At 47.6% G+C, this 27,419-nt stretch overlaps 2 protein-coding genes across 10 annotated transcripts; one reads left to right on the top strand and one right to left on the bottom strand.

The window, feature by feature from the left end:
• Nucleotides 1-819: 819 nt before the first annotated feature.
• LOC108156255 (microtubule-associated protein Jupiter) lies at nt 820-27,419 on the bottom strand. 9 transcript variants are annotated; one of them, XM_033388735.1, is made up of 8 exons: nt 13,842-14,002; nt 13,285-13,470; nt 4,110-4,243; nt 3,800-3,832; nt 2,929-3,216; nt 2,487-2,507; nt 1,971-2,378; nt 820-1,746 (listed from the first exon to the last, which is right to left on the bottom strand). In XM_033388735.1, the coding sequence occupies exons 2-8, from the start codon at nt 13,344-13,346 to the stop codon at nt 1,589-1,591; spliced, it is 1,104 nt and encodes a 367-aa protein (XP_033244626.1). In that variant the 5' UTR covers nt 13,347-13,470; nt 13,842-14,002; the 3' UTR covers nt 820-1,588. The 9 variants fall into 9 exon arrangements, with proteins under 9 accessions (XP_033244626.1, XP_033244627.1, XP_017143095.1 ...); XM_033388736.1 differs by lacking the exons at nt 13,285-13,470; nt 13,842-14,002 and adding an exon at nt 27,182-27,419; XM_017287606.2 differs by lacking the exon at nt 3,800-3,832 and having other exon boundaries at nt 13,842-13,999.
• LOC117187039 lies at nt 21,330-22,529 on the top strand. The gene is made up of 2 exons (XM_033388741.1): nt 21,330-22,212; nt 22,336-22,529. The coding sequence occupies exons 1-2, from the start codon at nt 21,816-21,818 to the stop codon at nt 22,392-22,394; spliced, it is 456 nt and encodes a 151-aa protein (XP_033244632.1). The 5' UTR covers nt 21,330-21,815; the 3' UTR covers nt 22,395-22,529.

Raw genomic sequence — 27,419 nt, 5'->3', positions numbered from 1 at the left:
ATAATATTGAATAATATTAAAATATATTGAAAATAAATTGTTTTTGCCTGGGATGACAAACATATTCACAACTCTATAACATCCATTTCCCCCAGGGTATGTGTGCATGGAATGGGACTCATTGTTGTGAACCGGTTATTACAGATTCTACCCGATTCAAATAAATACCAAAATATACGGTCTCCGTATATACCGTAAATATACTGACGAAGAAAAGGATCAACAAAAAACAGTGGCAACGTTAGCGAGTACATACGCCGGGCGAGGAAAACTCCCTCCACGAGAGAGGATATCCCATCACAAAATAGAGAGAAAATCCAAAAAAAAAAGAGAGCAAGTCCCACCAAACTTGACCGCCGAAAATTCAAATTGTTTGAAGGTGAATGAGCAAAAAGTTATTAAATGTAATCCATAGGAATAAATGATGCATGTAAGTACGATTTGAGAGCGAAAATTCAAAAACCTTCGTATGGTTATTGATCAAATACCATAGATAACATATAATAATTCCTAATGCTGCTCAGTTTTGGCGATAAAATTCGAATGAATACAATGGGAACGTGTATGAAATAAAGACACTTCTTATTGTCTGAGTTCAGAGAAAATTGACCCGCGACTTTTGATAGTTGCAAAAATCCCAGCTTAGCGGCGTCGCGGAGTATCAGGCCGCTAATAAATCCAGACGGCGGCCTAGCTGATGCAGCGCTGCCACATCGTCAGAGTGAGAGCTTCTATCGATTTATTGAATTCAAATGACACCATCGCCCGCCAGAGACCATATTCAAAACGTGATTTGAAATGCAACTTGTGCAATGCACATTATGTACGAAAAGATTTTTATTGAACAAATATTCGGGTTCGAATTCGCTTTGTATTTTTACACTTAATTAGTACGTGCAGGCGTACTGTTAAATTACATATGTAATATGTATGTATGTAATGTATATTATGTACGAGTATGTATTGGGTGTATGGGTGTATGGGTGTGAGGGGGGTGGGTGGCAATGATGCGGTTGGTATAAATATGTTTTAGATGTGTGTCGCGGCGTGTAGTATTAGTACATTATTGATGCAACTATAATTAAGTGTCCCACGTGACGCCGCACGTGTTCCTTTCCGATTCATCCAGAATCCAGAAGGTTTTTTCCATTGCAGGGCAGGGTTGGGGTTCTGTTCTTGTGGTACACGACATTTATAACAGAATTATATTTTCTGTTAATTATGGAGTAAAGTGATGCAAGTGCCGGCTGATTAGGTGTGCTGTTGAGTACGCAGTGCTGAACGATTTGAGCAAATGTTTTGTGTCAGTTTTGGTTTCTATTCTGCTGTCTGCTGCCTGCTGCCAACCCTTTCTTCTTCAATTCCAGCTCGCTGATGAGGCCTAATTTCAGCCGATGCTAGTTTCCATGCTCCATGTGTGCAATGTATTGGTATGTTTGGTTAATCGCGTATATATCATGTAGGGGGTGTAGTGGGTATTAGAACTGTGTGTTTTTTTGTTGTTTGTCGTTTGTTTCTCTTCTTGGTGTTGTGTTGTGGCGCCCCATGTCGCCCGCTTGTGCTGGGACTTGGGCAGCGTCCCTTTCCATTACCAGAGTCCCGACGAGTAGCCGCCCGGGGGCACACGGTTCTTGTTGACAACCGAATTGCCACCGTTGTCCCCGTTGCCGCTATTGGTCGAGCCGGCGGCCTTAATGTAGTCCGTTCCTCCGGCCCTGTATCCCTCGCCGGTCACGGGATTTCCCTCTGTTGAGTAGAGAACAATATAAATGGGGATTAGTAAGGCACTAAAATGGCGGATCGTAGTGTAGGCTAAGCCTAGCTAATTCTAAGCGCATTCTCAATCTACTTGTGGAAGCTAAGGCGATCTTTGGAGGATACTCCTCCCAAGAGATCTCCGATCCTCCAGAGATCGCTCAGGTGGAGCGAAAGTGCAGGTGTCGGTGTCGGTGTAGGTATAGGAGCTCGACCTCGAGTCTTCTGCTTCACGGGCTTGAGACCACCCACTCCGTCCCCGTTGAGGCCCAGGCCGGTGATGGGATTACGTGCATTGCACGGACCATGCACCTCCTTCACATAATCCGGGCAGAGGGCCAAGGGCTCCTTGAGATTTGCTGTGCTGCGCTTCTTTTCCAGCGAGTGGGGCTGCTCTACGTTGCTTTCCGAGTCTCGGCGCGTCTGAGTGTTTACGTCGTGCTTGCCGGCCTCCGTGTACATCTCGTTGTCCTTTGGCACGTCACCAACTTCGAGGTCCAGGCACGGCAAGTCGATGCCGAGAACGTCGGCTGGTGGGGGTGCAGCTGCACTTGCTACCGGTGTCAGGGGACACCCGGTTGTATCGATTTTAATTGGTTTCGATTTCTCGTTATCTTCAACTCCTAGTGGCAGGCGGATGAAGGGGATAAATGAAGGATGCCAGGATGCAGGTGGGATGCAGGCAGGACAGGACTTGCAATGGTACTGGCACTACTGGTACTGATACTCACTGCTCATATTGCGTATGTACACTGTTGCAAGAAGCCCGGAAAAACGACCACCGATGATGCGATTCGATTTGATCCGATGCAAGAATTTATTTTGTTTTTCGTTTCGATTTTAGTTGTGCATGTGCCAGGCGACAAAAAGCCCCGTATGTTTTAGAAGATATTAAACAGAATTTTTACTTATATTTCCACACACTTTTTTGTTTTGTTTTTGTCACACAACCAAAAAATAACCAAAAATAATAATCAGAGACCGATGTGAGAATTCTACTTCGTTCGTTGTGTCTCGTGAGACTACTGACTACTGAACCAAAAACTCCAGCAAATCTGGGCTCCCAAGCCTTTGACGTACGAAACTTGGACTACTTTTCTGCGTTTCTACTTGTAGTTGTGTTTGTTTTTGATCGAAGCCCTAAAGGTGGGTGGGGTGTGTGGTGTGTATTACCTGATCGGGAGCCACTGTTCATCTTGAGGTTCTCGGTCGAGGACGACACTGACGACGAGGCCGAGGACACGGATCCGCTCTTGCCATTGTATTGGTGTCCATTGGTGGTGTTGGCGGTGCTGCTGCCGTTGGTCAGCAGCTTCTGGGCAGCAGCGGCTGTCTCTGTGTTCTGGCCAAAGGGAATGCTGCTCTTCATGTGGTTCTTGCCAGGTGTGATGGGGCGCATGGGCTCCCCAAAGAGTCGAGAGTGTGAGTCGACGGGCTTCTGGCCGCGACGCGGATTATCACCTGTTGTACAGCATCATCATCATTATCATCCATGAAAACGATCACCAAACGGAGGAAAAACAAACACGAGGAATAACAAAAAGAAACAAAAGATATTCGAAATTAGTGGATTGTTGGTTCGAGCGGTAAAGTTTGGTTATTGTTCTACGAAACAGAGTGGGAGGAGGTACAATAGTGGACAACAGTGGATCAGTGGGTGAGTGGGTGAGTGGAGTGAATGGATTGCCTTGAGTGTGGTTTTTGCTCCGCCTCTAGTATCTGAATGCATTCAAAATGTCATCAGCAGATGTAAGGAGGAGGTGGAGGAGGAGGAGGAGGAGGTGGTGGTGGAGGTGGCGTGTGGTCGAGTGTGGGAAACTGGTTTTGCAGTGTTTCGGAGATGATCTCCCTCCTCCTTTTGGGTACTGTGGATTATGGATTACGGACAAGTGTTTCAGTGATGGCGTGGTGGGGTTTAGGTGCTGCTCCAACGGAGGGAACTTGCATTTTGGGGAACACACGAAATTAGCAACGAAATGAACAACAACAACAAAAAGAAATGAATGACAAACAACATATATAGGGAGTATGTATTCTCAAGTACCAATGAAATAGAATCTGTGAGCTCCTTGTCGTACTGCAAAGATACGTAGAAAAGACAAAAAAGAGAGAAAACAGTAGAGCGGGGGGAGCAAAAGAAGGAGAGGGGAGGAGGACGAGAACAAGAAAACGATAGACATTTCAATAAGCATTTCCAAGGGGGATGGGGTTTCCCCCACATCACAAAACACAAAAGGAAAGGAAAGCACAAATAAATAAGCTTTTTTTCGGGGCCACTGGACATGGATGGGGAACACATCTATTGGGCGGGGTGGGGGGTTATTGGGACTTTCCATCTCCGTCCTTCTACTTACCAGTATTCTTCACGCTATTGTCCTTCTCGACGGAGAATATGTTGGACACCATGCGGTTCTTCACGTTCCTGGGGGTCTGCGGCATATCCGATCCGAAGATGTCGCTGGAACCGCCGCCCGGAGGCCGGAGCACCCTGCAAGACAAAGAGAAAAAGGAAAACTCATCAATTACAAACACATTCTTTGGGTTTTCCGCGAACGCGCGCACAGTAATTGTTATGGCACAGTGCATAAAGTGCAGACAATTTCCACGCTCTCTGCTTTCGGCCAGTGGCAAATTATGAGAGAGAGATAGAAAGAGAAGAGGAATTGCACTTAATGTCTGTGTCTAAACGTCATCCCGTAGCGAGAGCGAGAGCGAGAGCTTTTGCTGTGGCTCTGGCTGGATGAGCACTCAATGGGCATTAGGAGTCACGGCAAGATGCAACTCTCTCTCTCTCTCTCTGTCTCTACTTCTCTCTGCTTCAAGCCGCATTGCAATTAAGTGGAAATTCAGCTGAAAGAATTGCAATGCCACACTGGCTTGAAACAAAAGGCTGGAAGAAATGCTAGGCTTTGTGTGGCATTCACCATTCGAGCCCCACGTTAGCTCTGGTCCGAAACCCAGCCACAGTCCGGATCGGAGATGATAGACAGCCTTTGGGTTTCCATCAAAGTAATGACTTGTGTAATAATTATCCAATTGAAATGATTTTTGGTAGATAAAATTGCCAAATCCCTATATCTTTTGCTTTCCACCCCTCCCCATTGTGGGGCACATTTTCAATGAAATTGTTAATCGCGCAAGCGTGCCGCCTAGCGTGCTTTTACCGTTGTTGCTGTTGCTGTTGCGGCGGCTATCGGCTATCTGGGGGAGGGGGTGGGGGGGGGGGGGGGGGGGGGGGGGGGGGGGGTGCATATCTGTACGATATATCTGTGAATGGTTTCTGTGAATGCATTTCCACAGCCGCCAGCCGCCAGCATGAGACGTCAATTAAACTCTGCCGCAGCAGCAGCAGCAGCCGTCAAGACCGACTACTACCGACTGCTGTGGCACATGCCCCCTCTGGCACGGAAAGCCAAAGACCATTCAAATCACTGGAGCTTTCAGTAAGCTAAAAATACTGCGTTTTTATGGACCATCTAGCCACGCACTGCCCCGACCACCGCAGGAAAGTGAGAGTAAAGTAAGTTTTGTTCGTCTTTGGAGGTAATTAACCAAAATTGCATTGTAATTACTGTCGATTACTGCAGCTTACGACGATACTTAGGGAATGCCACAAATGTAACAATCAAGAAACTCTGCTGTAATAGTAATCATAATCCGAAAATGAGCCACAGAAGGGCAGGAGCAATGAGAAAGAAAGCCACAGATAACCCCCCAGCCCTGAAGACCGACCTATGATTAAGTGATGGCGATTCAATTAAATGTTGGAAAGCTTTCTGAAACGAAGAAGAAACGGGCGCACGCCTCTTCCTGCCTGGTGGAAAAAGTGCAACCCAATTGCTGCGCCTCTGCCGGAAGAGAGCATGGAGCGTCGGTGCGGTGCGGTGCCTAATTAATTATACAGCCAGCCACTGCTTCATTGTTTTCTCTTCCCCCGAAATAAGTTGGAGCGGGAGAGGAAGAGCAACAGCCGTGCTAAACATGACAAAGCGTCAAAGCGCAAGCCGCAGAGTTAAAATAACCGTTAAATGTTTGGTGTCGCAGCAGCAGCGGCAGCAGCAGAGGTTTTAAAGTGTGAGAACTGCTTTTGAAGAGAGAATGAGAGTGAGAGAGAATGAGCTATGAGGTGTATTCAAAGCAAGGCATGATAATAAGAGGGTATGCGAGTGCGTGAAAGCTGCCGCTGCAGGACCTATACCTATGCACATACCCCAATTAGTGTCTCACCTTCCGTTTAACATAGTTTTGTGTAGAGGTGTGGTGTGGTGGGAAATCAGCAGGCAGAGCAGCAGGCAGAGTTCGGCTTGAGTTGGTGTGTGGGGTAATTGTGATCATAACTGTCACCACACGCACGCACACACACACACACACTCCACACTCTCTCCGTCTCTCTTTAACAGTGTTCTTATTAAAATGTCTTCAAAAGGCTTGTTAGGACCGGCAGCGGAGCGTGAACACCTCTCTTCCCAGACAAAGACTTGTTTTCATTATTTTCTTTTTTTGGCCAGAGGAAAAACTAACAGAGCAACGGTAAACGGGCAATTTTTGCGCAAGTGACGAACAAGTAATAATTATTTAAACAGTTAAGCCACCGCACCAGCAACCAGAGACGCCACACTCTCATGCCACATGCGGCATGTGCATTGTACTAGTACTTTGCGGCGACCCGGCATCTTTTGTGGCGGCCCGATCGAGTGGAAAGCGAAAGTTGCTGCCGCCACATGAGGCGGTATGCCTTATGCCCCCCCCCCCCCCCCCCCCCCCCCCCCCCCCCCCCCCCCCCCCCCCCCCCCCCCCCCCCCCCCCCGGGTGCATCATGTGATCAGGCATCATGCTCTGGCCAATGCTATTGCTGCTGCAATCCTAATGGCCTCCAACTTAACTGGGTTATGGTTTATGGCTAATTACCATGCCATTATCCACTGCGGACAATCCACCAATCCACCAGTGAAGCCAAAGCAAAGGTCAAGCCACTTGACTCCTTCGTTGTGGCACCGCTCCTCTCTGCATACCCCCCCACTCATGCATGGCCTGTGGGTTCTGTGTTCTACCGGAGAAAGTGTCACGCTGTGTCTGGCTTCCGATTACCAGGTACTTTCTTTGGCTTCTCCCTTGGGCCTAGGGAGTGTGTCCAACCCGTACAGCCCCATGGGTTAAATCTTTTTTAACCCACTTGCTGTTTTCGTTGTTTTTGAGTTTGACTTTTCCCCTGGGAACCTCTCAATTTTCCTTCAAATTGAAATATGAGCCAAATCGAACTGTGGCGAATGGAAAAGTGTCACCCCCTCCTGCCTCGTGGCCCCCTGGCCCCATAGGTAAAGTGATCTTAACTGAGAAAAACCTTTCACACACAAAGAGCCTGGGGCGGCACTGCGACAAAACCTGACCGCTAGCCAGGTGGAGGCCAGGCCGCCGAGGCCCGAGTGCCTGCGAGTGCAGGAGTGCAGGTGGCTCTGAAGAGTGGCCTATCCTGTGGCTTTGTCTGGGGTTTTGGTGATGACAAAAATTAATGTATATCGACGACAGAGCACAGGAGGATAGGAGGCTAGGAGGATCGGAGGACAGGGGACTGAGGCACTGAGTCTAGGCGAAAGGTAGGTGCAAGATGTTGCAAGCAGCTGGGACGCTGGGAAGCTGGGAGTGAATTTCGAAAACAACCTTTTTTCGGGTAAAAGTTGTTCGGGGTCTCGATGCATATTCCCGCTGAAAAATACTCGACTCAAAGTGATAGTTGTCGCTCTGATTTAGTTTTAGTTTTAGTTATAGTCTTAGTTTAGTTGGTGTTTGGTATCGACGGCCTTTCTGCCTCTCTGCCACTTCTTCTGCGTCGACACGGGGCTTTAGGGTATTTTCATCTTTCCTCTCTATTTTTGTTCGTTTCTTTCTTTTGCTATTTCCTTTCTTTCCTTAACTGCTGTGATAATTGTTTCCACACACACACCACAAACACACGATCTATCCATCGCTTTCCCAAACGCCTTTCCACCAATTAATTATTACACCAAGTGGGCGTGGCCCAAGTCCAAGTTCGACATTTTTTGCCTTTCCACATTTTTCGATAGACACTCAATTTTTATTATTATTACAGCAACAAAATAGGTACGCTAAACATTATGAAATTTCATGAACTTTCTAGTGTTTCATCAGATGCGTTGCCTCCCCTTTACAGACCGTCGGATGTTTGGGAAGGTTCAAAGATTCGAAGAAGTTTTGCTGGGCTGTGTTTTTGCTAATTGCGTTCACAAGACAAACCAAAGCAAAAACGAGCGAGGGCGAATTCGCTTCAAGGCAAATTCCCAATCAGCACAGGAGAGCGAAGGCGAATTCGCTTCTGGGCGAATTCCCAATCACCGCAGGAGAGCGAGCGAGCGCGCACTTGAGATCGCAAAGCAAAGAACGAGCGAGGGATGGCGAATTATTGAGAGCTCGAAGCAGATCGGCGAGAGAGCCGCCGAAAAAGCTTCAAGCCAGCCTCGCCGCCGACGAAAGGGTTTGCGCAGTTTCTTGTGCCATTATATTTCTGTATTTAATCACTAATTAAAACTATATCCCATATTAATAAAGAAAAACCCCCCTGAAGACATTTACAAGCTTCTCCTCATCCTAATCTTCATAGACGTCAGCGGCGGGAATTCATTACGACAGTTTTCTAATTAACAAACTGTCAAAAATGCATTTTGCTTCACACGAGTAAAAGTGGAAATCGAAAGATCTTCTTCTACCCTCTTTTTCCCCCCCACCCACTGCTCGGTGGAAAAGTGGTTAAAGTTTTTCGAGTATTGACAGCATGTGGGAAAGCGAGTCTGCCGCATTTGGAGCAAAGCAAAGAGCATTTGGAGCATTAAGAAGCTTACGTCTCGGAGGAGATTCCAACGGTAACAAAAGTTTCAATTTCATCAAGAAAATCTCCGTCTCCGTCTGCGTCTCCGTCTGCCTTTCTGTCAACTCTCTGTCTGGTGCTTCGAGCGAGGAAAAGACAAGTCACTGAAGAGATTGGATGGTGGATGGTAGATGGAAGTCTTACAGTCTGGCGGCTCAAAAGCTAATTTGTTTTTTGGCTAATGCCTGACCAAAGCAGCAAAGAGGAGTGCCACAGACAGAGGCATGTCTTCTCTCGGAGGCTGGGCGGATGCCTCATGTCGTTTTATAATGAAGTTGCCTGTTGCCGCTGCTGTCGAGGTTGCAACAGGGTTGCAACTAAACAAAAAACAAAACACATGCAACTTGATTAATTGCAATTGATTTTTATGACTCTGTTTGGACTGTGTGCTCAAGCTGTGGGACTTGTGATTCACTTTGTGTATGCCACAGGGACAGAGAGAAAGGTTGCAAGGCAAGCGGAGTCTGGTTGTTGGTTTTCCCTGCCATTAAAGGGTCACCACTGAGAGATTTTCACTTGGAATGGAATGGAATGCCCCGCTCCGCTCCGCTACTCCCTTCTGACCGATCATGCAATAAAAATCCACAATTTACTGCCAGCGGAGGGGAGCGGAGACTAGCTTTTATGATTGGTCCATAAACCATGAGCCATGTCATGCTGCACTGCACCTGTACATCGGAGGCAGGAGTTGGATTCACTCTTCTGTCCAGTGGGTTGGCTGGCTGGTTGTTCCACTTGATTCGTTATTCACTCTGCCACTGCCACTGCCAGTGCTGCCCCTGCCGCTGCTGCTCCATGCAGATGTCCGGGTAATTGTTTAGTGTTTCTCTCTGGTGCACGCTGCACTGTGGCTCTCCGTTTCTGCTTCTGCTTCTGCTTCTCTTTTGTTTGCTGCTCATTTATTATGATTTTTATTTTGGGGGCTTGTTCGGCCTCAGGGCTCATTACGCTGCAGCGCGGCAGTGCCACACTGCTGCTTCCTTTTGTTTCATCGGTCCAGTCTGCAGACAGAGCTTCGTGCAACCGCAAAACACACAAACACACACACACACACACAATTACAGACACAAAAACTTAATGAAAATCCAACTGAAGCACGAAAATTGTGTGCGGTTTTCCTCTATTGTAGCTGTGATGATGATGTTGTTGTTCCTGTGGATGATTGTCTCTCCCCCTCCCATGCCTATTTTGTGATTTACCTAAAAACGTTGATTAGAGCCAGTCCACCAATCCATTCATTATAATTGTTGCTGCTTCCCAAAAGCAAAGCAAACAAAAGACCAGAAATATTGAAGAATCTGCTGCTTTCCCCCAAAGGCATTGGGGCATGCGGCATGCTGCAGGAGGGGGAGCGGCAGTGGAGTGGCAGGAGATCGCTCAAGCGCGGTTTACCGTTTACCGTTCGATTTCCACCACTCCAAAGCTCTTTTCAGCAAAACTAATCATCTGTGGCATGTGGCAGCATTAGGATGAATCAACATTAATGTAGATAGAGAAAGCCCATCGATATGATCCATAGAAATGTGGCTAGAGAGTTGGATATATCTGCAGAGGAAGATCTCTAGAATGAATATGCCGCTCATCCGAAAGTGCTGATTGGCTAGGCATTTCAGAAAGAGTCGCTGGAAAGAGCGTTTCCCTTGTAGAATCTCTGTTTAGGATTATAGTCGTCTAAAGATTAAACAATTCCAATGAATCCAAGCCCCAACTGTGATAGCCTTTAGCTTCCACCTAGGAATTACCGCCACCCCCTGCAGCATCTCTCCTCTCGCATTTCCCAGATAAAGAAAGCCATCATTCAACTGAAATTTGAATGCCAGCTCTGGAGCTCCACGCACTCTCCACTTCCTTTGGCATTAGCCAGTGTTCCAGGCGCTGTCAGCAGGAGGGAGGAGCGTGACGTGACGCAGCTCTGAAGATGCCACAGCGGGTGGCATAGGAGTCATAGAAGGTGTGTGTGTATCGTGTATCACTGAGGTGTTTTTGATTAATGGAATCCAATGCCCCTCTTCCGAATCAACATCTCAAAAGTCACTCCACTCGCTCAGGAGCGAGCAGCCATGGGAATACACGATGAAAATTCATAATTGGACTCCGACTCCAACTCCAACTCTGCGGAGAGCTGCAGTTTCCATCTCGCTCTGGTGGAAATATGCTTCTCTAAGCCACCGCGCTAGATTGTCAATTATCGATAGTGTTTGCCCGATGCCCGATGCCTGATGAATAATTATCGATTAGAGCTGTGGCAAAGGAAAGTGTGTGCTTGCGCGAGAGGAAAAGTTGCAGCCACATGCATGTGGCATGTTGTTTGTGGCACTTTTATTATTATGTATATGCGTATGGGTATGCTTAAACTGTGGGATTGGCTGGCTTTGGCTCCGTAAATTTGCGAGCAGAGCCCATATCCATATCCATTGCCAGAATTGCAGCAGCAGCGAAAGTTGTCTATGTCTTTCTTTTAAATATGTAATTAATAAATTTGTATTGATTAATTTGCAAACGAGAGAAGCTATGGCTATGTCTATGGCTGTGCGAAAGCGAAAGGACTTTCTAATATATTCCATTCCCGACTGGGGCTGCTCCTCCCGATCAAAATGCTCTTCTCATTCAGGCACCAGGCACCAGGAGGCACTGTATCCGTATCTCTGTATCTGTATCTATACATATATGACGTTGCTAAGGGAACTCCGCTCTGCTGCCAAACTTATTTCCGTGTCAACAGGCATTACATTGACGCAGGCAAATTTTCTGTGATTTCCTTTTTGCGGCCTCGCCTCAATGGGTCATGCCCCACGAAAATTTGTTGACTATTTCTCATACAAATGAGTTTTGTGCAAATATTTACATACATAAATGTTGACTTGGCAACGCAGAAGGCACACATTTCTTATATTATATATAATTATTGGTTAAATTTCTTCTTCGAATTCCCTCGAAATGGGGTTACGCCGTAAAAATAATTAATATCAACATTATACCGTATATTGTGCTTTGTACAAAGGAATTCAAGCGTATAATGATCGCCGTACTGTTGTAGACAATGCCATAAACCGAATCAACTGTCATGATTTCCGCCGCTTACACAACCCCCACCACACCCCACACCCCACCCCCACGCCCCACAAACAAAGAGGGGGCCCAACAGCTCAATCCCCAAGGCAGGCGCCCAATGCAGCCAGTCGCACCTTTGGAATTTAATTTGATTTGTTTTACAATATAATAGATCGAAAGAAGGAAACAAATCTCGACGGACGGACGGATGGTTGGATGGAAAGAAAGATTAATCATTTTCCACACACAGCGGGAAAGTCAGTCATGGAAAAATGGGAAATCAAAGAGACGCCAATCGGCATTGCAATGGCAATCAATGACAATGATTAACACATTTCCATGGACCATAAAACGAAACAACGTCTCAGGCAAATTGTTTTCTGAATGCACATGGCATACATTTATATCTGCTATATCTATACGGAAAATTATTTAGAGACCAGCACTAATCTGGTAAGCGGCGGGACGGCCTGCGAAATAGAGGGTTCAATGCACTGACAGACAGTCAAGCGGCGGACGGCGGACAGCGGACAGTAGAACGTACAGTAGAGCAGGGAACGGAACAACAGAGGCATTTTGGTAACGATTTTTGTTGCCTTGCCAGTCGAAAGGCAAGGCAATGGCCATCCTCCGTATACACCTTGTACCGGTACAACCCAACACGGGGGGCACGGACACACCTCCTCTCCCAGTCATTCCGCCAGTGAGGTGACGGGTGGATGGGTGGTGCCACGGGAAGGGGCTTGGTCAAAGAATTGCAAGCTTGAAACAAAGGAAAAACTTCGGTCGGGCTCACAAAAAAGAAAGGTGCGCTCTCAAAAGGTGCGAGTGCGAGTCGAAGCATGCGATACCCTTTGAAACATATCTTTTTTGGCTAATTCTGAAAGTAAATCAAGTACACGTTCTAAGCAAGAGATCCTTTATGGTTCTATCCGCCTCCTTAATTTGCATTTTCCTTTGTGCAACTTCTGCGGCACCACATGACAAGGAAAGAGCTTTCTTTGTGCGCTTTCTTTCGAGTGGGGGGCAGCCCTATTCCCTAGTATACCCTGCCCCAAAAGAATGCCGCGGCCCCTTTGACTTTGGTTTGTAGGAGCAGCCGTGGGGGCTTGTTGGCAAGTGGCAAGTGGCAAGTAGAGGAGGAAAATCAATGAGACATCCAAAGAGTGCCAGCTGCTGGTCGGTTCGGCACTTGGGCACTTTGGGGGCTCAGTGGCTGGGTGGTTGGGTACTTGGGTGGTGGGAAGTAGGCGCCGCTTGCAAAAGTGGTTCTCTTCACGGATTACACATACGCCAGCCAGCCAGTCAGCCAGCCAGCCAACACGTACGTGGTGTTGTTGTTATTGTTTTTTGCTGGTTAGTTACTTAGTGAGAGGTGAATGCACGCTAAATTAATCTCAGAGCCACCAGCACACACAGATATACACACAGATACATGCATATTCATACAGATGAGTGTGTGTGTGTGTTGGAACGCTAGATGCAGTTCAAACAATGATGAGATGATTGAAGACTTCTGCAATCTGGGCAAACAATATGTACGGGCAAACATAGGATAACGGTATTTCGGCAGGCACCATCCGAAAGCTCTCTCTTACCTTTTCTTGGCTTTGCCCACGTTGTAAAGCTCGACGTGTTTGAATGCAGCATAAGCGGCCATTGCTGATTGAATGCGGATGGTAGGTGGGGCGGTGGGTGGACAGAGAAGTCAAAAGTTTGTTCTGTTTTTTTTGCCAAGGAGAGCTACGCTTACAGCTGCTCTATTTTTGTGCACCACAAAAGATCTAAACGAACCGAGGAGGAACGGGAGGTTAGAGAGATGCCGGGCGGAGGAGGGGAGAGGGGGGAAAATGTTGCAGCGATGACTCATGGGGATGCTGCCAGGGCCTGTGCCAGTGCGTAAAATCAATAAAATCCCGTATCACGTAGGAATGAAGGAATGTGCAAGGAGTCTGTGCACAGACGCAGCAGCACACGAAAAGAGCGTGAGGCAGGACCGGACGAACGAATGAGAGAGAGAGAGAGAGCGGATGAGGAATCGGAAGTTAGATAAGATGATTCAGCAGCAGCAGGACTCAGCTGAATTTTTGCAACATTTTCCCCCTAGTCCCCAACCCCCCATCCCTGCTTCAGGGGCACACTTTTCTTCACTAACAAAGTAAGCTCCAAGTTTGGAAACACACACACGGCGCGTCACGGGAACAACAAATTTTCGGTTCGAAGGATATGCGGAACTGCAAATGTGTTCGGTGCTCGGTATTCGGTTTTCGTTATTCACGGCGATTTCTGCTGCTGATGTGAACGGTTCGGTCTTAGGTTGCGATTTAAAGTGCATTCGGAAAAGTGAAAAGCATTTTATACCACAGCAGCAGAGGCGCAGCAGAGCCCGCAGCAGAGGCCGCGCAGCAGCGGCAGCGAGAAGTTTTATCGATCCAAAAACAACGACCAGGCGGCCGCACAAACCCAACTCTCGCTCCGAGAGAGCGCACAAGCTACAGAAAGAGAGGGAGAGAGAAGGAGCATCAGCTCCGAGCGCAGAGTATATCAAGCCGTAGGTGGAGGCAGTGGAATATACGAACTGTGGGGAGTGTGAGCGCTCTTTGGAGCTGTCTCACCCTGCAAGCTCCAAGCATGTGGCGTGTCTCATCAAAACAAAAACAAACTACAGCTGATTCAAGTGGAGTTGCCTCTCTCTCCAAATCTCTAGTGCGCACTGCACTCTCTTCACCACACTCCTCACTTCACCACACTGCCGTGTGGTAGGTCACACAAAAAAGAAGAACCTCTCAAGCTTACGCTCCAAGAACACCTGCGGGATTAAAATTTCGCCTGGTTTTACGAGTACTAGTGTGTGCACGTATAGCCGTGCAAAAATATGCGCAGATATGCTTCAGTTCAGCTTTTCCACTGGCAAAACCAAATGCGGAGAAAAACTCAAGCAGCAGCAGCAAAAAATAGTTCAGGTCTAGTGCACTTCAGGGTTCCTATGCAATTGTTTTCCTCCCCCACTCCTCCCCACCCCACCTCTACTTCATGAAGCAGCAGCACTCAAGATGCTGCTCTGTTTGCCGGACGTAAATCACTTTCATCATCACCGAGGATCGAGGGACAGGGACCGGGGGGGTTTGCGGCCAGCAGCAAACTCTAATTCCAAATGTCTTGCCACTAATGAGGCCGGTCCGTTGCAAGCAGCAGAAACCAAATGCAAAATATATTTGCATACTTCGTTTGCCTCTTTTCTTGGAACAGAACACAACATTTGGCACAGATCTCTCTTCCACACAGCTGAACAGCTGAACAGCAGAACAGGAAGCCAGAACCGACCGACGACCGACGGCCGACGGGGTAATGGAGGTTATTTTTAGATTTTGGGAAGGGAAAACCAGAGGAAGAGTTGACTGGCCTAGTGGATGCATCGCACCGCACCGCACCGTCTGCAACCTGACACCGCCAGCCAGCCATGCCACTTGCTCCTCCAATCCCCACCCCTGTCCCCAATGTCCCGCTCTTCTGTCAGCACCAGTACAGGCAGTAGTCGTAAAAGCCTAGGCGTAATGCACTTGCAACGTGGCAGACACAAGCCCACTCCATGCGGGTAAAAATAGGCCGGAAGACCTAGTACTCCTACTCCATTCCACCACCCATATCTTGGGCCACGTAGTGCTCTATCGTGCAAAGTATCGACTAGAAAAGTGATTTCTTCCACCAATGGCTGTCGCCAGTGTCGCCTCTCATTCGGGTTCGAGTGTAGTAGAGTGCATTGGAACATGCCCTCTACACTCTCCTCTCCTCCGTCCATCCTCTGCCGCTGCCACTGCCACTGCCTCTGCCTCTGCCTTTCGAGTGTATTGGCAGCGTATGGTGTGTGTGTCTAATCTCATCGAAAGCGTCTGCTGCTGCTGCTGCTCCTTATGGCATGTGGCCGTTGACTAGTTAAAACATCATGCAACACACACACACACACTGGAGTGGGCATGTACGTGGGCAGCGGCATCTGACAATTGAAGTGACACCGCGGCAGCAAACCCTACGAATATAATGTGATTGTTAACCAAGCGCATTGACACTTACTCTTCGAGCCAATACTTCAATACATACTGTCTCCCCACCCCACCCCCCAACGATGCACCGTGCAACAGCAAATATTGTACATACTGCGAATATTTAAGTCAATAAATAATTTCACTGCATAAAGTGAAATTTCCGGGGCTGTCTACTGCCTGCTGCCGACTGTCTTGTGCCTTGTGCCACAGCCCTCTGCATAATTACCAATCCAACTAACGGCAGTCTCCCTCCCTCCCGTATCGTACGTGCTCAACATATGGAAAATATAATATTTGTGACATTCGGAAATGCATTTTCCATTGCCATATTTGCCATATGAGAAGAAACTTTGGTTAATTATAAGCATTACACTCACTTTTATTACGCGTGCATTGATCGCTAGCAGACAAGAGGCAGAGGAGGGATAGAGCTTTAAGCACAAGACAGAATCAAAGATTAAGCAGGCGATGGAATGAGAGGCGGACAAGTGAGGAGGCGGGCATTGAAATCGAAACGAAGGGAACGAGAGAGCAAGCCAGGGCCCGACACTGTGCTTAGGAGAGTGTTCTGCTGCTGCGCTGCCGCTCTCGCACACGAGTATTGGTCCGTTTTGCCTGCTGTCCACGCACACAAACGCACTAAAGCTCGATCGTTTATTTTCAAGAGAGGACGCACCACAAAGCAGGAGATTGCATTCGAATGCTAGCAAGCCTTTCTCTCTCCCTCTCTCTCTCTCAGCAGAGAAGATTAACCCATATTCCATATTATATTTTTGTTGCTATTTAACGGTCTATGAAATCACTCAGAAGCGAAAATTATAGAGTGCGAGTGGAGTACCAGTACCAGATTGCTCCCCATATGAATATTCAGTTTTTAAGTTTTCTCTGCGGCTGACAGGCGGCAGGCAGGCCATTGACTGACCAGCAGAAAAGCAGTCTTTAAAGCGGAGATTAAATGGAGTAATTAGGAAAACGTGCAGAGGCAAACGGCGGACAAAACGGAGGGGAATGGAGGGGGAAAGAGGAGCAGCAGAAGCACATCAAAACCATCAAAATGCTACTTTCGGTCAGAAAGGTGAGCGGTGGCCCCATGCCCCATGCCACATTTAGTTTTGGCCAACAACTTACTTTAGCTTTCCTTTCGTTCCCGCTGCTACGACTGCGACTGCGACGGCGACTGCGACTACTGCCTGCTGCTGCCGCTGCTGGGAAATTAATCTTTTTCTTTTTTTTTCGCTCGGACGGACAGGGTTTTATCATATGATTAAGGCATTAGCCTCGGCCCAGGGGCCACGAAACTAAATCAACAGAAAATCGAGACAGGAAAATTATCAAGGGAAATGCATCATGAAAAACAGTTTAACCAATCTCCATCTTTCTTTCATAGAGAGAGAGAGGGAGAGACAGAGAGTTGCTGCTCTCTTCTCTCGAGAGTAGAACATGGCATGTAATGGGGAAACACTTTCCCTTTCGCGCTCTCTCGCTCGCTCTTCCTCACACGCACCCGTATACGTACGCGTATGTAATCACGCTTTTAATACCGTTGTAAGCCGCCTCAAGCGGCCTAAAAGCAGGGCCCAGGTTCCAAGCTTCAATGTTGGTTCAATGCCTGAAATGATGCCTTAATGATTGGCCCCACAAAAGCGCGAGCGACGGAGCAACTTCCTCGAATGCATTGTCTGTTGCCGCAACACACACACACACACACACGTGTGTGTGCCTGGGGCTTGGGTGGGGGTAAGGTAACAATTACCAGAGACCCACAACCCATCCACAATGCTCTCTCTCCCCCTGCTATCTCGAAGCAAAGCTGGCGTTAAATTAATGCTTTAATTTCTTTTGACTTTTAACTTTTCAACTGCCCCACCCCACCCCACCCCGCCCCTCCCTCTTACTCTCTCCTACCCTTTCTTTCGGGTTTCGTGTCGAACAACAATTGGATGGAAAAGTTTTCATTGAAAGAAGTGATCCCCAAACAACCGCCTGCCCCTCCCCCATCTGCTGCCTGTCTGTCTTCTAAAATGCGTGAGGTCCACTTTTGTTTATACAAAAAACAACAATCTTAAGGCAAAGCAAATGTTGCAAAATATTTGCTCTGCAATATGGAGCACAGCCAAAGATAAAGATACTTCTCCGTCTTGCAGTTGGTGGAGGCTTCACTGTAGGACTTGTGTCTGCTTCTATATATACACCACAGCGATATTCTCTCATGCTGGGGGATGTGGAGTCTGTCTGGCCAATAAAATGTTGTGTCTGGCACTTGATCTCTGCCCAGCAGCCCAGCAGATGCCATAAGGAAGCTAAAGAGTTGCATCTTTAATGGCTTCGAGAGCAGCAGACGACCACTTGACCAGGGCATGCCACAGGGTCTCCACCCTTTCACCCCCTTCCTTCCCCTTTCACAAATTTCTTCAGCAAGAATGCTAATCGATTGCCTAGAACTTTGTTAGTTATCGTGTAATCGATTGAAACCAAAAGTTTCTCCTCCTCCGCTACTCCCTCTTTGCCCTTCTTCAGCCACGCCCTCATGCCACTGGCACTGCAGTGCAGTGCAGCATTTTCCTTGACATTTTTCAGCGTACAAACAGCGAAAAACTGCACAAACTTTTCCAAATTACGTGGGAAATGAAGAGCGAAAGAGAGAGAGAGGGAGAGAGAGAAAAGAGGTCGAAGGCAAGGCAAGGTCTTCAGAACAGTTTTCAATTCAATTAAATGGAATCAACATTAAATCAACAAATAAACAAACAATTAAAACGGAATTAAAACAATTGTGTCGGGCAGGGCAGGGGAGGAGATGATTTTGATGGCTTTGCGGGGCAACATCTCTTTATAGAATTCGATGGATTCGCGTGGGTTGCAATCGAACACATGTCTCTGTCCCCAAAACAATTCCAAAATGGGATTCCAGCTAGTAGATTCCCATCAATGATGGGAATTACAGGCAGTTATGATTAACAGAAGGAGAAGGGGGTATGCGAGAGATGTATATTCAAATGTGTATCAACAATGGATGGAAAGAAGGAGCCAATGGACGGGCAACTATTCCCCCGATGATCGCATGTCTGCGGTGCATTCAATGTGGAATGCAACTCCAACTCCTCACCACCTCCTGCCTCCTCCTCCACCTCCTCCTCTTGGATCGGCCGATAATGGTCAAGTGCAGTGCGTGATTCAGACTCCGGGGTCCGGACTCTCGTTGGGTGTTTGCTTAGCCATTAGCCCAAAGTCGAGAGCCAAAATTGGGTATCAATTTGGGCTTTGATCGGTTTCGGCTTCGACTTCGAATTTGGCTTTGGTTTTGGTTTTTGTTTCAGCCACAGTTTCTCTCCCCTTTAGCCGATCTGTGAAGTGAAAAGTTTGCACATAAACCCATTGAGCGCAACGAGTGGCAGAGTGGCAGAGAGGCACAAAAGCACAGCTGAATTATTATTTGTTTATCAAGTGAAAGGCAGAGCTTGGAGCTGAAATTTGATTTGTTACACTCTTTGGTTAATTAAAAACCAAACCAAGAATCGATCTTTCGACCAAGGGGATACCTCTAAGCAGCTCTAAGCGGCTCCCAATCGTTTTCCTGATCTTCTCAGAGCCAATGTCCGAGAGTTTTTGGGCTGTTTCTTCTGGGAAACTCAATTTGTTGTCGTCGTCGTTGACTAATATTTCCGACCAAAGAGTTAACACAATTTAAGAAGCCGTCAAACTGGGAGGGGCGCATGCAGCATGCAACATGGAGTGTCGACTGTGTGTGTCAGCACTTTTCACGTTTGTGGGGGGGTGGGGGTACTCGTACGTGCAGCCAAGGGGAAGGCGATGCAGCAGCTGTCGCTGGGGCTTAGACCAAGATCCAAGAGCAAAGCCAAGAGCAAAGCCGAATGCTAGTCGAATGGTGGGGAAAATATATGCTTTCCTCTAAGCTGGAAAGCAGATCTTAGATAATCCCAGCGGAGCAGATGAATGAGTTGTGGCTGTGTCGCTGTGTTGCTGTGTGCATCCATTGCCCATTTCCCAGCTAATTGAAATTCTTGGAAACCAAATCAAATGTTATATAAAATGCTTTGCGCGACGGTTGCCTCTACTACGCATCGTTCTGCTCATAAGATCATGGATGATGATGATGATGATGATGTGTGGCATGCAGCGACGTCGTCGTCGTCTCCTTCTCAAATCCCAATCTTCAGACTGATCTTCATCTGTGCGTCAAATCTTGCGGCATGCCAACGGAACATTAACGCTAGATGATATATAGAGGGGAGGCTGGCTCTAAGCTTCTCTCTCTCCCCCAAAGTTTGCTCCATTTTATGGATGGTTGGCCCAGAATCTGTAGCCTGGGAAGAGGAGCTGGAAGAGGAGCTCAGCCTCAAATGCATTCCATTCATTATGATTACTATTAAATTAGGAATTCCCGTTTCTTTTCTTTTCTTTCGTTCTGCTGCAACTTCTTCTTCTTCCTCTTCTGTTTCTTTAGATGCGAATCATTTTCGCTGTGGAAAGAAATGCTCGCTCAAAGACGGAGCCCGCGCGCTCAAACGATGGTAATTATTTACGCCGATTTCAGTGTGCAGATTAGTGGATAATGCCATAGACACAACCGCAGCCACCAGTGCAACAGAGGCACGAACTGTGAGGCGCAACATGCCACTTCTGGCTCCGGCTCTCAAACAAAGATAAATGGGGAACGGAGATGGAGATGAAGAGCGGGGAAGGTTAATGTTAGATCATAATATACTAATGAATATACCCATACAATATTTAAGTCTTAAAACAATCTTAAGGATATCAGCCGAAGATAGCTTTCACTCCAAATCATTTGGGATCGAATCTAGAGTCCAAATGGAGTCCCATTTCCAAGTGGGACACCAGCAGCAGAGACACGACATTCCTTATCCGCTAAACGGCCATCAAAAATGCAAATGCAATTCTCTGGGCAGTCAATCATTTCCACACTCATCCATCAATCAATCAATCAATCAAATTCACGCCACCTGGAGCTTATCGATGGATCAATCTTTTTGGCAACGATATTCCCCAATTGCACATAAATTGGTGGGCAGCGACAGCCGGCCGGCCATCAGTTCTTCCAAATAAACCAGAAAGAGATGCCAAAACAACATTCATGGAATTCAAATGTATCTTTTTGATAATACCAAAAGGCACCTAAGCGCCAACTAGCGAAGTTTCTTTGAACTAGTAGCAAACAAAACAGTGTTGCCAGACAAGCAGAAATTGGTGCAGCCAACTCGACTCGGAAGATGTCGCTGGTGCATAGTTTTTCCATCGCGGTTCACAAACACTGTAATAGATGGCGCCATGGTGCGCTGAGGCAATCGCGTTTTACGACTATTATTTCTATCAACACTGGTAAGTAGTTCTATGTATACACGATCAGGATGAAAATTGCTGTATTTATAGATAATTTCGGATTCTTGGAAACCATTTTTTGCCTGCTATAAGTGCCTCTTGTCGCACTCCGCTCTCTGATAAATCTTCTACTCTCAAGAAATTGGCTTCCCCTTATCTCTCTTCTGGTCGCTTCGAATTCGACCTTTAACCTTCTGCCTGCATTCTGTGTGTATTTATTTAGGCGGCATCTGAAATCAGAAATATTGTTATCTTTATGGACAGCCGCCGCCACAGTGGTGTTTGCATCCGCGTTTTGAGTGTGTGTTTGCGACCATTCCGTTCCCATTCCCATTCCGAGACGGAGAACGGAACAACGATAATAGCAAATCAAACAGAGAGAAAGAGATAGAGAGAGAGAGGGAGAGTCCCCGCTTCATTCGTTTCATCCGCTTATAGGAGATAGGGGTTCCAAACAAAGGCTTAAGAATGCTCGGCTCGGGGGCTTTGATAATGGATATCTATTTCAAATCACATAAATGCCGCCCGCATTGTTGTTCAATTTCCACCAATTCTCAGATGGAAAATTATTACAGGAATGGAATTAATTTCCGTTAAAGAAGAGAGAGGCTGGAGGGAGGAGGAAGGAGAGTAAGGGGCACCTGCTGTAGCCGGTTTGGTTTCTCGCAGAATTCTCCTGAGCAACTGAGAGGAGGAGCTGGGCGGAACGGAAGAAAGCGTCGAAGAGTGGGATGGGATGGAAGAGGAAACCTGTTTCTGGACAGAAGTGTGCTTCAGCGTCAGCAGAAGCCTCCAACGGCAGTCGAGACGTCGACCCAGTCGCCTTTTCTTTAGCGGATCCTCCCCTGGGCGGATGGATCCCTTTCCTGGGATTGGGAATTGGGATTGCGATTGTGAGTGAGATGGAGAGGAAGGCATTCTCCAGGGAGGAACACCAGAACCTGTTGATAAACATGACGGAGCACAAAGGTGGACATGAGAGGATGAGTTGTCGTCTGTCTCTGAATCTCCGCCGCTTCTCTTCGCTTCTGCGATCCGATCTCCCTTCCGTTTCAGTGTCAAGAGTGAACGAACTTTTGGGGCAAGTCGCAAACTTCTCTTGTCATCATGAGCGTCATCGTCGAGCAGGTAGTCTCAGTCAATGGACTTGGCTTAAACTTAGTGCAGCTGTTCCAGCTGGCCAGCAGCCAGATCCAAGCCCCATTCCACGAACCACAGACTATCGTATGAATAATATTTATGATATTTCAGACTTTAATAACATGGAACAGCACCGATTTGTGCACTCTGAAGACTGTCAAATCCGATAAAGACCAGAATTCTGAGCAAACTTTCTAGCAGTTATTTATTCTAGCAGAAGTCTCCCCAGAAGAGCTCTTTAAGGTTCCGCTTTGATGTTTACTTTTTCGAATATGCAAAATATTATAATAAATAAATAAATACCAAATAAAAGATAGAGATGGAATATGGTAAATGGCATCCAATTCCCGGAATGTACTCGCTTATTATCGCATTTCAATGGGAACCTTGTTCCAGAGGGGGAATGCGGGTGGGCGTTGCCGAAACCCAGACAATTTGCATCGAGAGTAACCCAGATTGTGGCCATTGACTCCTCGCTGGCCGATGGATCGCATTTCCAGTTTCCAGTTTCTTTCAGATCTTTTTTCATTTCGCTATGCAATTCGGAAAGAACTTATCATGGAATGGGGGGGAATGGAATGGAATGATCCACTAATTAAAGCGTAAATTAATTCAGACCCAGACTCCAGATGTATCTCCGATCTCTGGGTGTGTTCTTTGTCTGGAGATATCTGGGTTATTATACATAAATTCTATATTCGAGTGACCAAAATGGAGAGCAATCGTAAAATAAATCATACAAAAGAAGCTTAAATTATTCAGAGACTCAGAAGAGGCCCTAATAATAGCCTCCAGCTTTGATTCTTCACACGATCCGATGGATCCGCTGCATCGCCAGGACAAGTGCCTCTAGAGAGTTCCAGAGTCTGCCTCCCCCCTTCAAAAAAACAAAACAAAACCCCCCCCACGACGAGCACATGCCAAATCCTCAAATTGATTTAATTTCTGCGCAAAATTCTGCGGGGAATTGCAATGCAGGCTCAAAATCCACCCTCGGAAGGAGGTCCTTCTGTTCTGTTGGTGGTGGTTGCAGCTGCAGAGAAACCCCTGAAGGGCTTTCACTTTCGCAAACAAATCCCGGCTCCTGCTCCAGATCCGCTCCAGGCAGTGCACTTCCAAATGCAGCAACCCCTGCAATGCCATCCAGACAGACCTGTCCTTGGAAATTACCCACCACCGCCAAAATGGGGGGGGTGCTCGTCTGGGATCTGGGCCCTGGGGGGGCTGAGGCCTGGTTTCAAGGTCCAAAAGTCAGACTACCGGCGTCTGGGATTAGGTGGGGCGTGGGCCGTGGGGAGGGGCGGTAAGGGCAATTCGCAATTCAGGTAGCGCGCTAATCGTAGGCCTGGCCTAACTACAGGATGAGGCGACGGCGACAGCGGCGACGGAGGCGACACTCATCAGTGATTCACGGCACCGAGTCGAGTCGAGTTTCGAGTGCATTGTCATGTGGAGACAGAACACAAAGGAACAGAGCCAAAGAGGGACACGCCCTGTTCGGGCCCAGTGCGAATCCCACAAAGAAAAGAGAGCCGGAGAACGTGTCAAGCCTGTAAGATGATTATGGATATGGATATGGATAATGGAGGCCTACGTCCCTACGTCCATACGTCCCTCTGTCCCCCCCATGACTCCTCTCCCAATCAATGCAAATATGTGTACATACATGAGTATATAAAATATGGCTGAATCAGTGGGAGCAATCCATTTAACCCGCCTGCGGAGCTGTGCGGAGGCCTGGAGGAGAGCTCGAGAGATGGAGAGCCAGCTGCTTGTGCGCGATTCGCGAACAAAGAAGAAGGAGGAGGCAAGAGGCAGGAGGCAGGAGGGAAAATCAGTTTTCCATCAGCTCTCGTGCTCTGGCTGTGAGTCAGCAATTTACGCCCAGAGTTCAGGGATCTCTCCGAGTCGCAGAGCCAAGGCTTCCACCATAAATCCGCAGCAGCAGCAGCATCAACAGCAGAGAGAGGGTGGGCGTGTGGCAATAGACCATAATGGTAATCGCCCATGCAGCCGGCAACAGCAGATCCGAGAGCCCAGAGCCAGAGGCGCAGATCTGATCCGATCGAGTGGGGGGCAAGTGGGGGGGGGGGGGGGGGGGGGGGGGGCGAACTGTGTAAAAATTGTTCTACAAATGGGAGGAAAACTGAGTATGAGTACGAGTATGCAAAAACGAGCCCCAGCCACAGCCACAGCGCGAAACGCGTAATCAAACAGGCAGGGGGCTGCCTTATAAGGCGACACAAATGGTCCGAGTCCGAGTCAGAGCCGGGGAGCCGCTAAAAAATGTACAATTTAACAATTACCGAAAGTGAGTATCTCAGTGTCTCGGCGTATCTCTGCGTATCTGCCGTATCTGTTGCGTGTCCAATTATAGTGAAAATATTACCAAAATTGTCACTCAATGGGGCATTCGATTTCGGCGCTTACACCCAAAGATACTCGAATACTCGCTGCTTAGCGAAGCGTTTTGCATTTGCTCGCTTTGAGACAGCCTTGAGATTTGCTTATACGGCCACAGCCAATCCACAGGCCAGACCATGGGGAGGCATTGACGTAGTGGAGCTCTTGTTCCCAATTAGGCAATCGAGTAATCGAGAAGGTAAGCCGGAAACTTACCTGCAGAGGGACGGGGGAAAGAGCAGAGAGGCACCTTAGTCATACTCCCCACTCCCCCCCATTCTCGCAAAGGGCACACAAAAGTTAAAATAAAGTCAAAGCAATTATCTAACAAAATGAATATAAATTCATTCGAAATCCCTTTTAAAAACCCAAAATCCCTTCCCTTTCCTTCCTTTTACACCGTTCCAAATGCACTCATTAATCATTCATCAATCGGTCGGTCGGTCGGTCGCTGCCTTGGGGTATGACTCACTGGCGGATAGATCCATCCATCCATCCAGGAAACGTGACTCTCTTAGGGCTTCCCTAATTTAAACACACACACTCACAAAAAAGACAATTTATCCACCAGGGAGACTCGGGGAAAACAGGGACACGGCCCACCCTTGCATCCAGGCCTGGAATGCATTTGACCTGACATCTGGAGGAGGAGGAGGAGCGACACATATGACAGATAGTGTGTCCTACTATGGCCTCTGTGTATCGGTGTACCGTCGGTCGGTCGGGGGGTTGCTTATCGTGTGGGCTGCATGCGTCAACCGTCAACCGTCAACTCCTCCTCCTTCTCCTGTTCTGGCCCTCCATCTCTCTGTCGGTCTATGGCGAGTAGCAGCAACGGATTAATATGGGCTCGTCGTCTGTCTGCATTTTGGGTGCGGCCTGCCCGCCGCCGCCTGCATTCGCGGCTTTCTCCAGAGGTTCTACCATGCATCGGCGTGGAATTAGATCCATCCATTGAGTCGTACTAAAAGGCTAGGCCCAGACCAAAACCCATCCCCATAGCCACATAGCAATTCAGGCCAGGCTAAGGCAATCAAAATCGACATTTAGTTTTATGGCCAACAACGAGAAGCAGAAAACAGAAACAGAAAAACCGAACGAACATGCAATGTGTCCAGAGTTCAATGCACTTGCCTCTCAGCGTCAGCGCCAGCCTCAAACTCCGCTGCACTCAGATCGCGTGACTTGTTAAATATAGCATATATTGTAGAGGCAGAAACAACACCTAGAGAGTGCGGCACGTGACGACATTATGGCTAAAACGTATCCCCATCGCCCCGAACATAGCCGAACATGGATATATGCACGGTAATTATACGATTTGGGGCCGTCGCTGCAGTCCGGGAGAGAGAGCGCGCCAGTGGACACACAATCGCAGCCCGCCACTGTACAAGAAACCCCCCCAACCAGCGCACGTAGGACCTGCAATTACTCATCGGCCGCCATCGAAAAAGCAGCAGCAATAATAATAATAATGATGATGATGGTGGTAATAATCAAGTGCGAAACCAAGCAGCTGCAGAAGAATAGTTCCAGCATGACTCAGGAGTGCTGCTGGTGCCACTTATAGACCGTCTTATACGAAGTGTTTCCGAAAAACAAAAGGCAGCGCCATTTGGATCGCAAATAATTACAGTGGAGGTCCCATTGGAGCAGACACTGAAGAATGTTCCAGTGCACTCCGTACAGACGGGAGGCATAATGAAGGAAGATCCGCGGAAAGAGATTTTCCACCTCGGTTGGGCGGACAGACAATAGTTCTAGTAGTTTCGGGTACTCCAAAGCACTGTCCGATCAAGAGAGCCTTTACTGTGTTATAAATTATATCAAACGGTACAAAAACACACAAAGAGATAGATGGAGAGGGACGGACAGATGTCCACTGCATGATGGTCGTAAAGCGAAGGGAAGGGAGGGGTAGGGTAACTGGAAACTGGCACACTGGCTGGTCTGGCCTTGCCCCGACCGACAGTTACATGTGTGTGTGTGTGGGGTGTGCACTTAGCTAGAACCACCACTGTACTAATGTCGCTCAAAATGGTAAGAATATTGAATTCCGGCTGCAGCTGGATCCCCCCATCCTGGTGCATTGATGGCTGACGGCGGGCGTATATCAAATATTGGTTGTTAAGGGCGTTTCCAGGCGGCGGAGGACTCCAGGAAACGCGTCCACAACAATTACTTTGTACCCCGATTCAATTTTAACAGTTATCCGCAGCGTCGAAAGCGGAAAAAACGCCAGCGAAATATCAATATAGCGGTAAATGGAACACCAGAGAAATATGAATCGAAAGCATAACAGAGATTCGGAACGGAAATGCCGGAATAAGAGTTAATGGGGTGGGGAAGCCACAATGCCAAAAGAAACCGAAAGAGTGCAAAAAATAAAGGCGATAAAACGTTTTATTGCAAATTTACGAAAGAACCACCAATACCAATACCAGACAATTGTTTGAATGTGTGCGCCCAACGCCTACATTACCAAACGAACACTCACGCACACACCCGTAGCGTTTAAAAATGCCGGCAAATTTTGTCCCTTGAACACACTTACTTGCTACTGGACTTGCTGTCGGTGATATCGTAATTGGAGATCATCTTGCTGCTTTTGGTTGATCTAATCTGTTGGTCTTGCTCTTCAAGTATCGTCAAATTTATAGTCACGAACGAACACGATTTAATCTAAACACACAAGTAAATGCAACTAGAAATGCACACAAAGGAAAATTCTAAGAGCGTCGCGGGCACGTTCGTGGTCGAGTTCAATTTAAAGAGTGACCGTGCCAGAATAG

The sequence above is a fragment of the Drosophila miranda genome, chromosome 2 (genome assembly GCF_003369915.1).
Source record: "Drosophila miranda strain MSH22 chromosome 2, D.miranda_PacBio2.1, whole genome shotgun sequence".
NCBI classification, from domain to species: domain Eukaryota; kingdom Metazoa; phylum Arthropoda; class Insecta; order Diptera; family Drosophilidae; genus Drosophila; species Drosophila miranda.
Note: the sequence above shows the minus strand (reverse complement) of the source record. Positions and strands in the feature narration are given on the sequence as shown.

Excerpts from the sequence above, each read along its gene's own strand:
- LOC108156255 (XM_033388735.1), bottom strand. The coding sequence starts at position 13,346 with ATGGCCGCTTATGCTGCATTCAAACACGTCGAGCTTTACAACGTGGGC. Across the intron at positions 3,833-4,109 it reads CAATAGCGTGAAGAATACTG|TACGACAAGGAGCTCACAGA; the intron begins GTAAGTAGAAGG and ends GTATCTTTGCAG. Across the intron at positions 2,508-2,928 it reads GAACAGTGGCTCCCGATCAG|TGTACATACGCAATATGAGC; the intron begins GTAATACACACC and ends TTCTTGCAACAG.
- LOC117187039 (XM_033388741.1), top strand. The coding sequence starts at position 21,816 with ATGGGATGGAAGAGGAAACCTGTTTCTGGACAGAAGTGTGCTTCAGCG. Across the intron at positions 22,213-22,335 it reads TGAGCGTCATCGTCGAGCAG|ACTTTAATAACATGGAACAG; the intron begins GTAGTCTCAGTC and ends ATGATATTTCAG.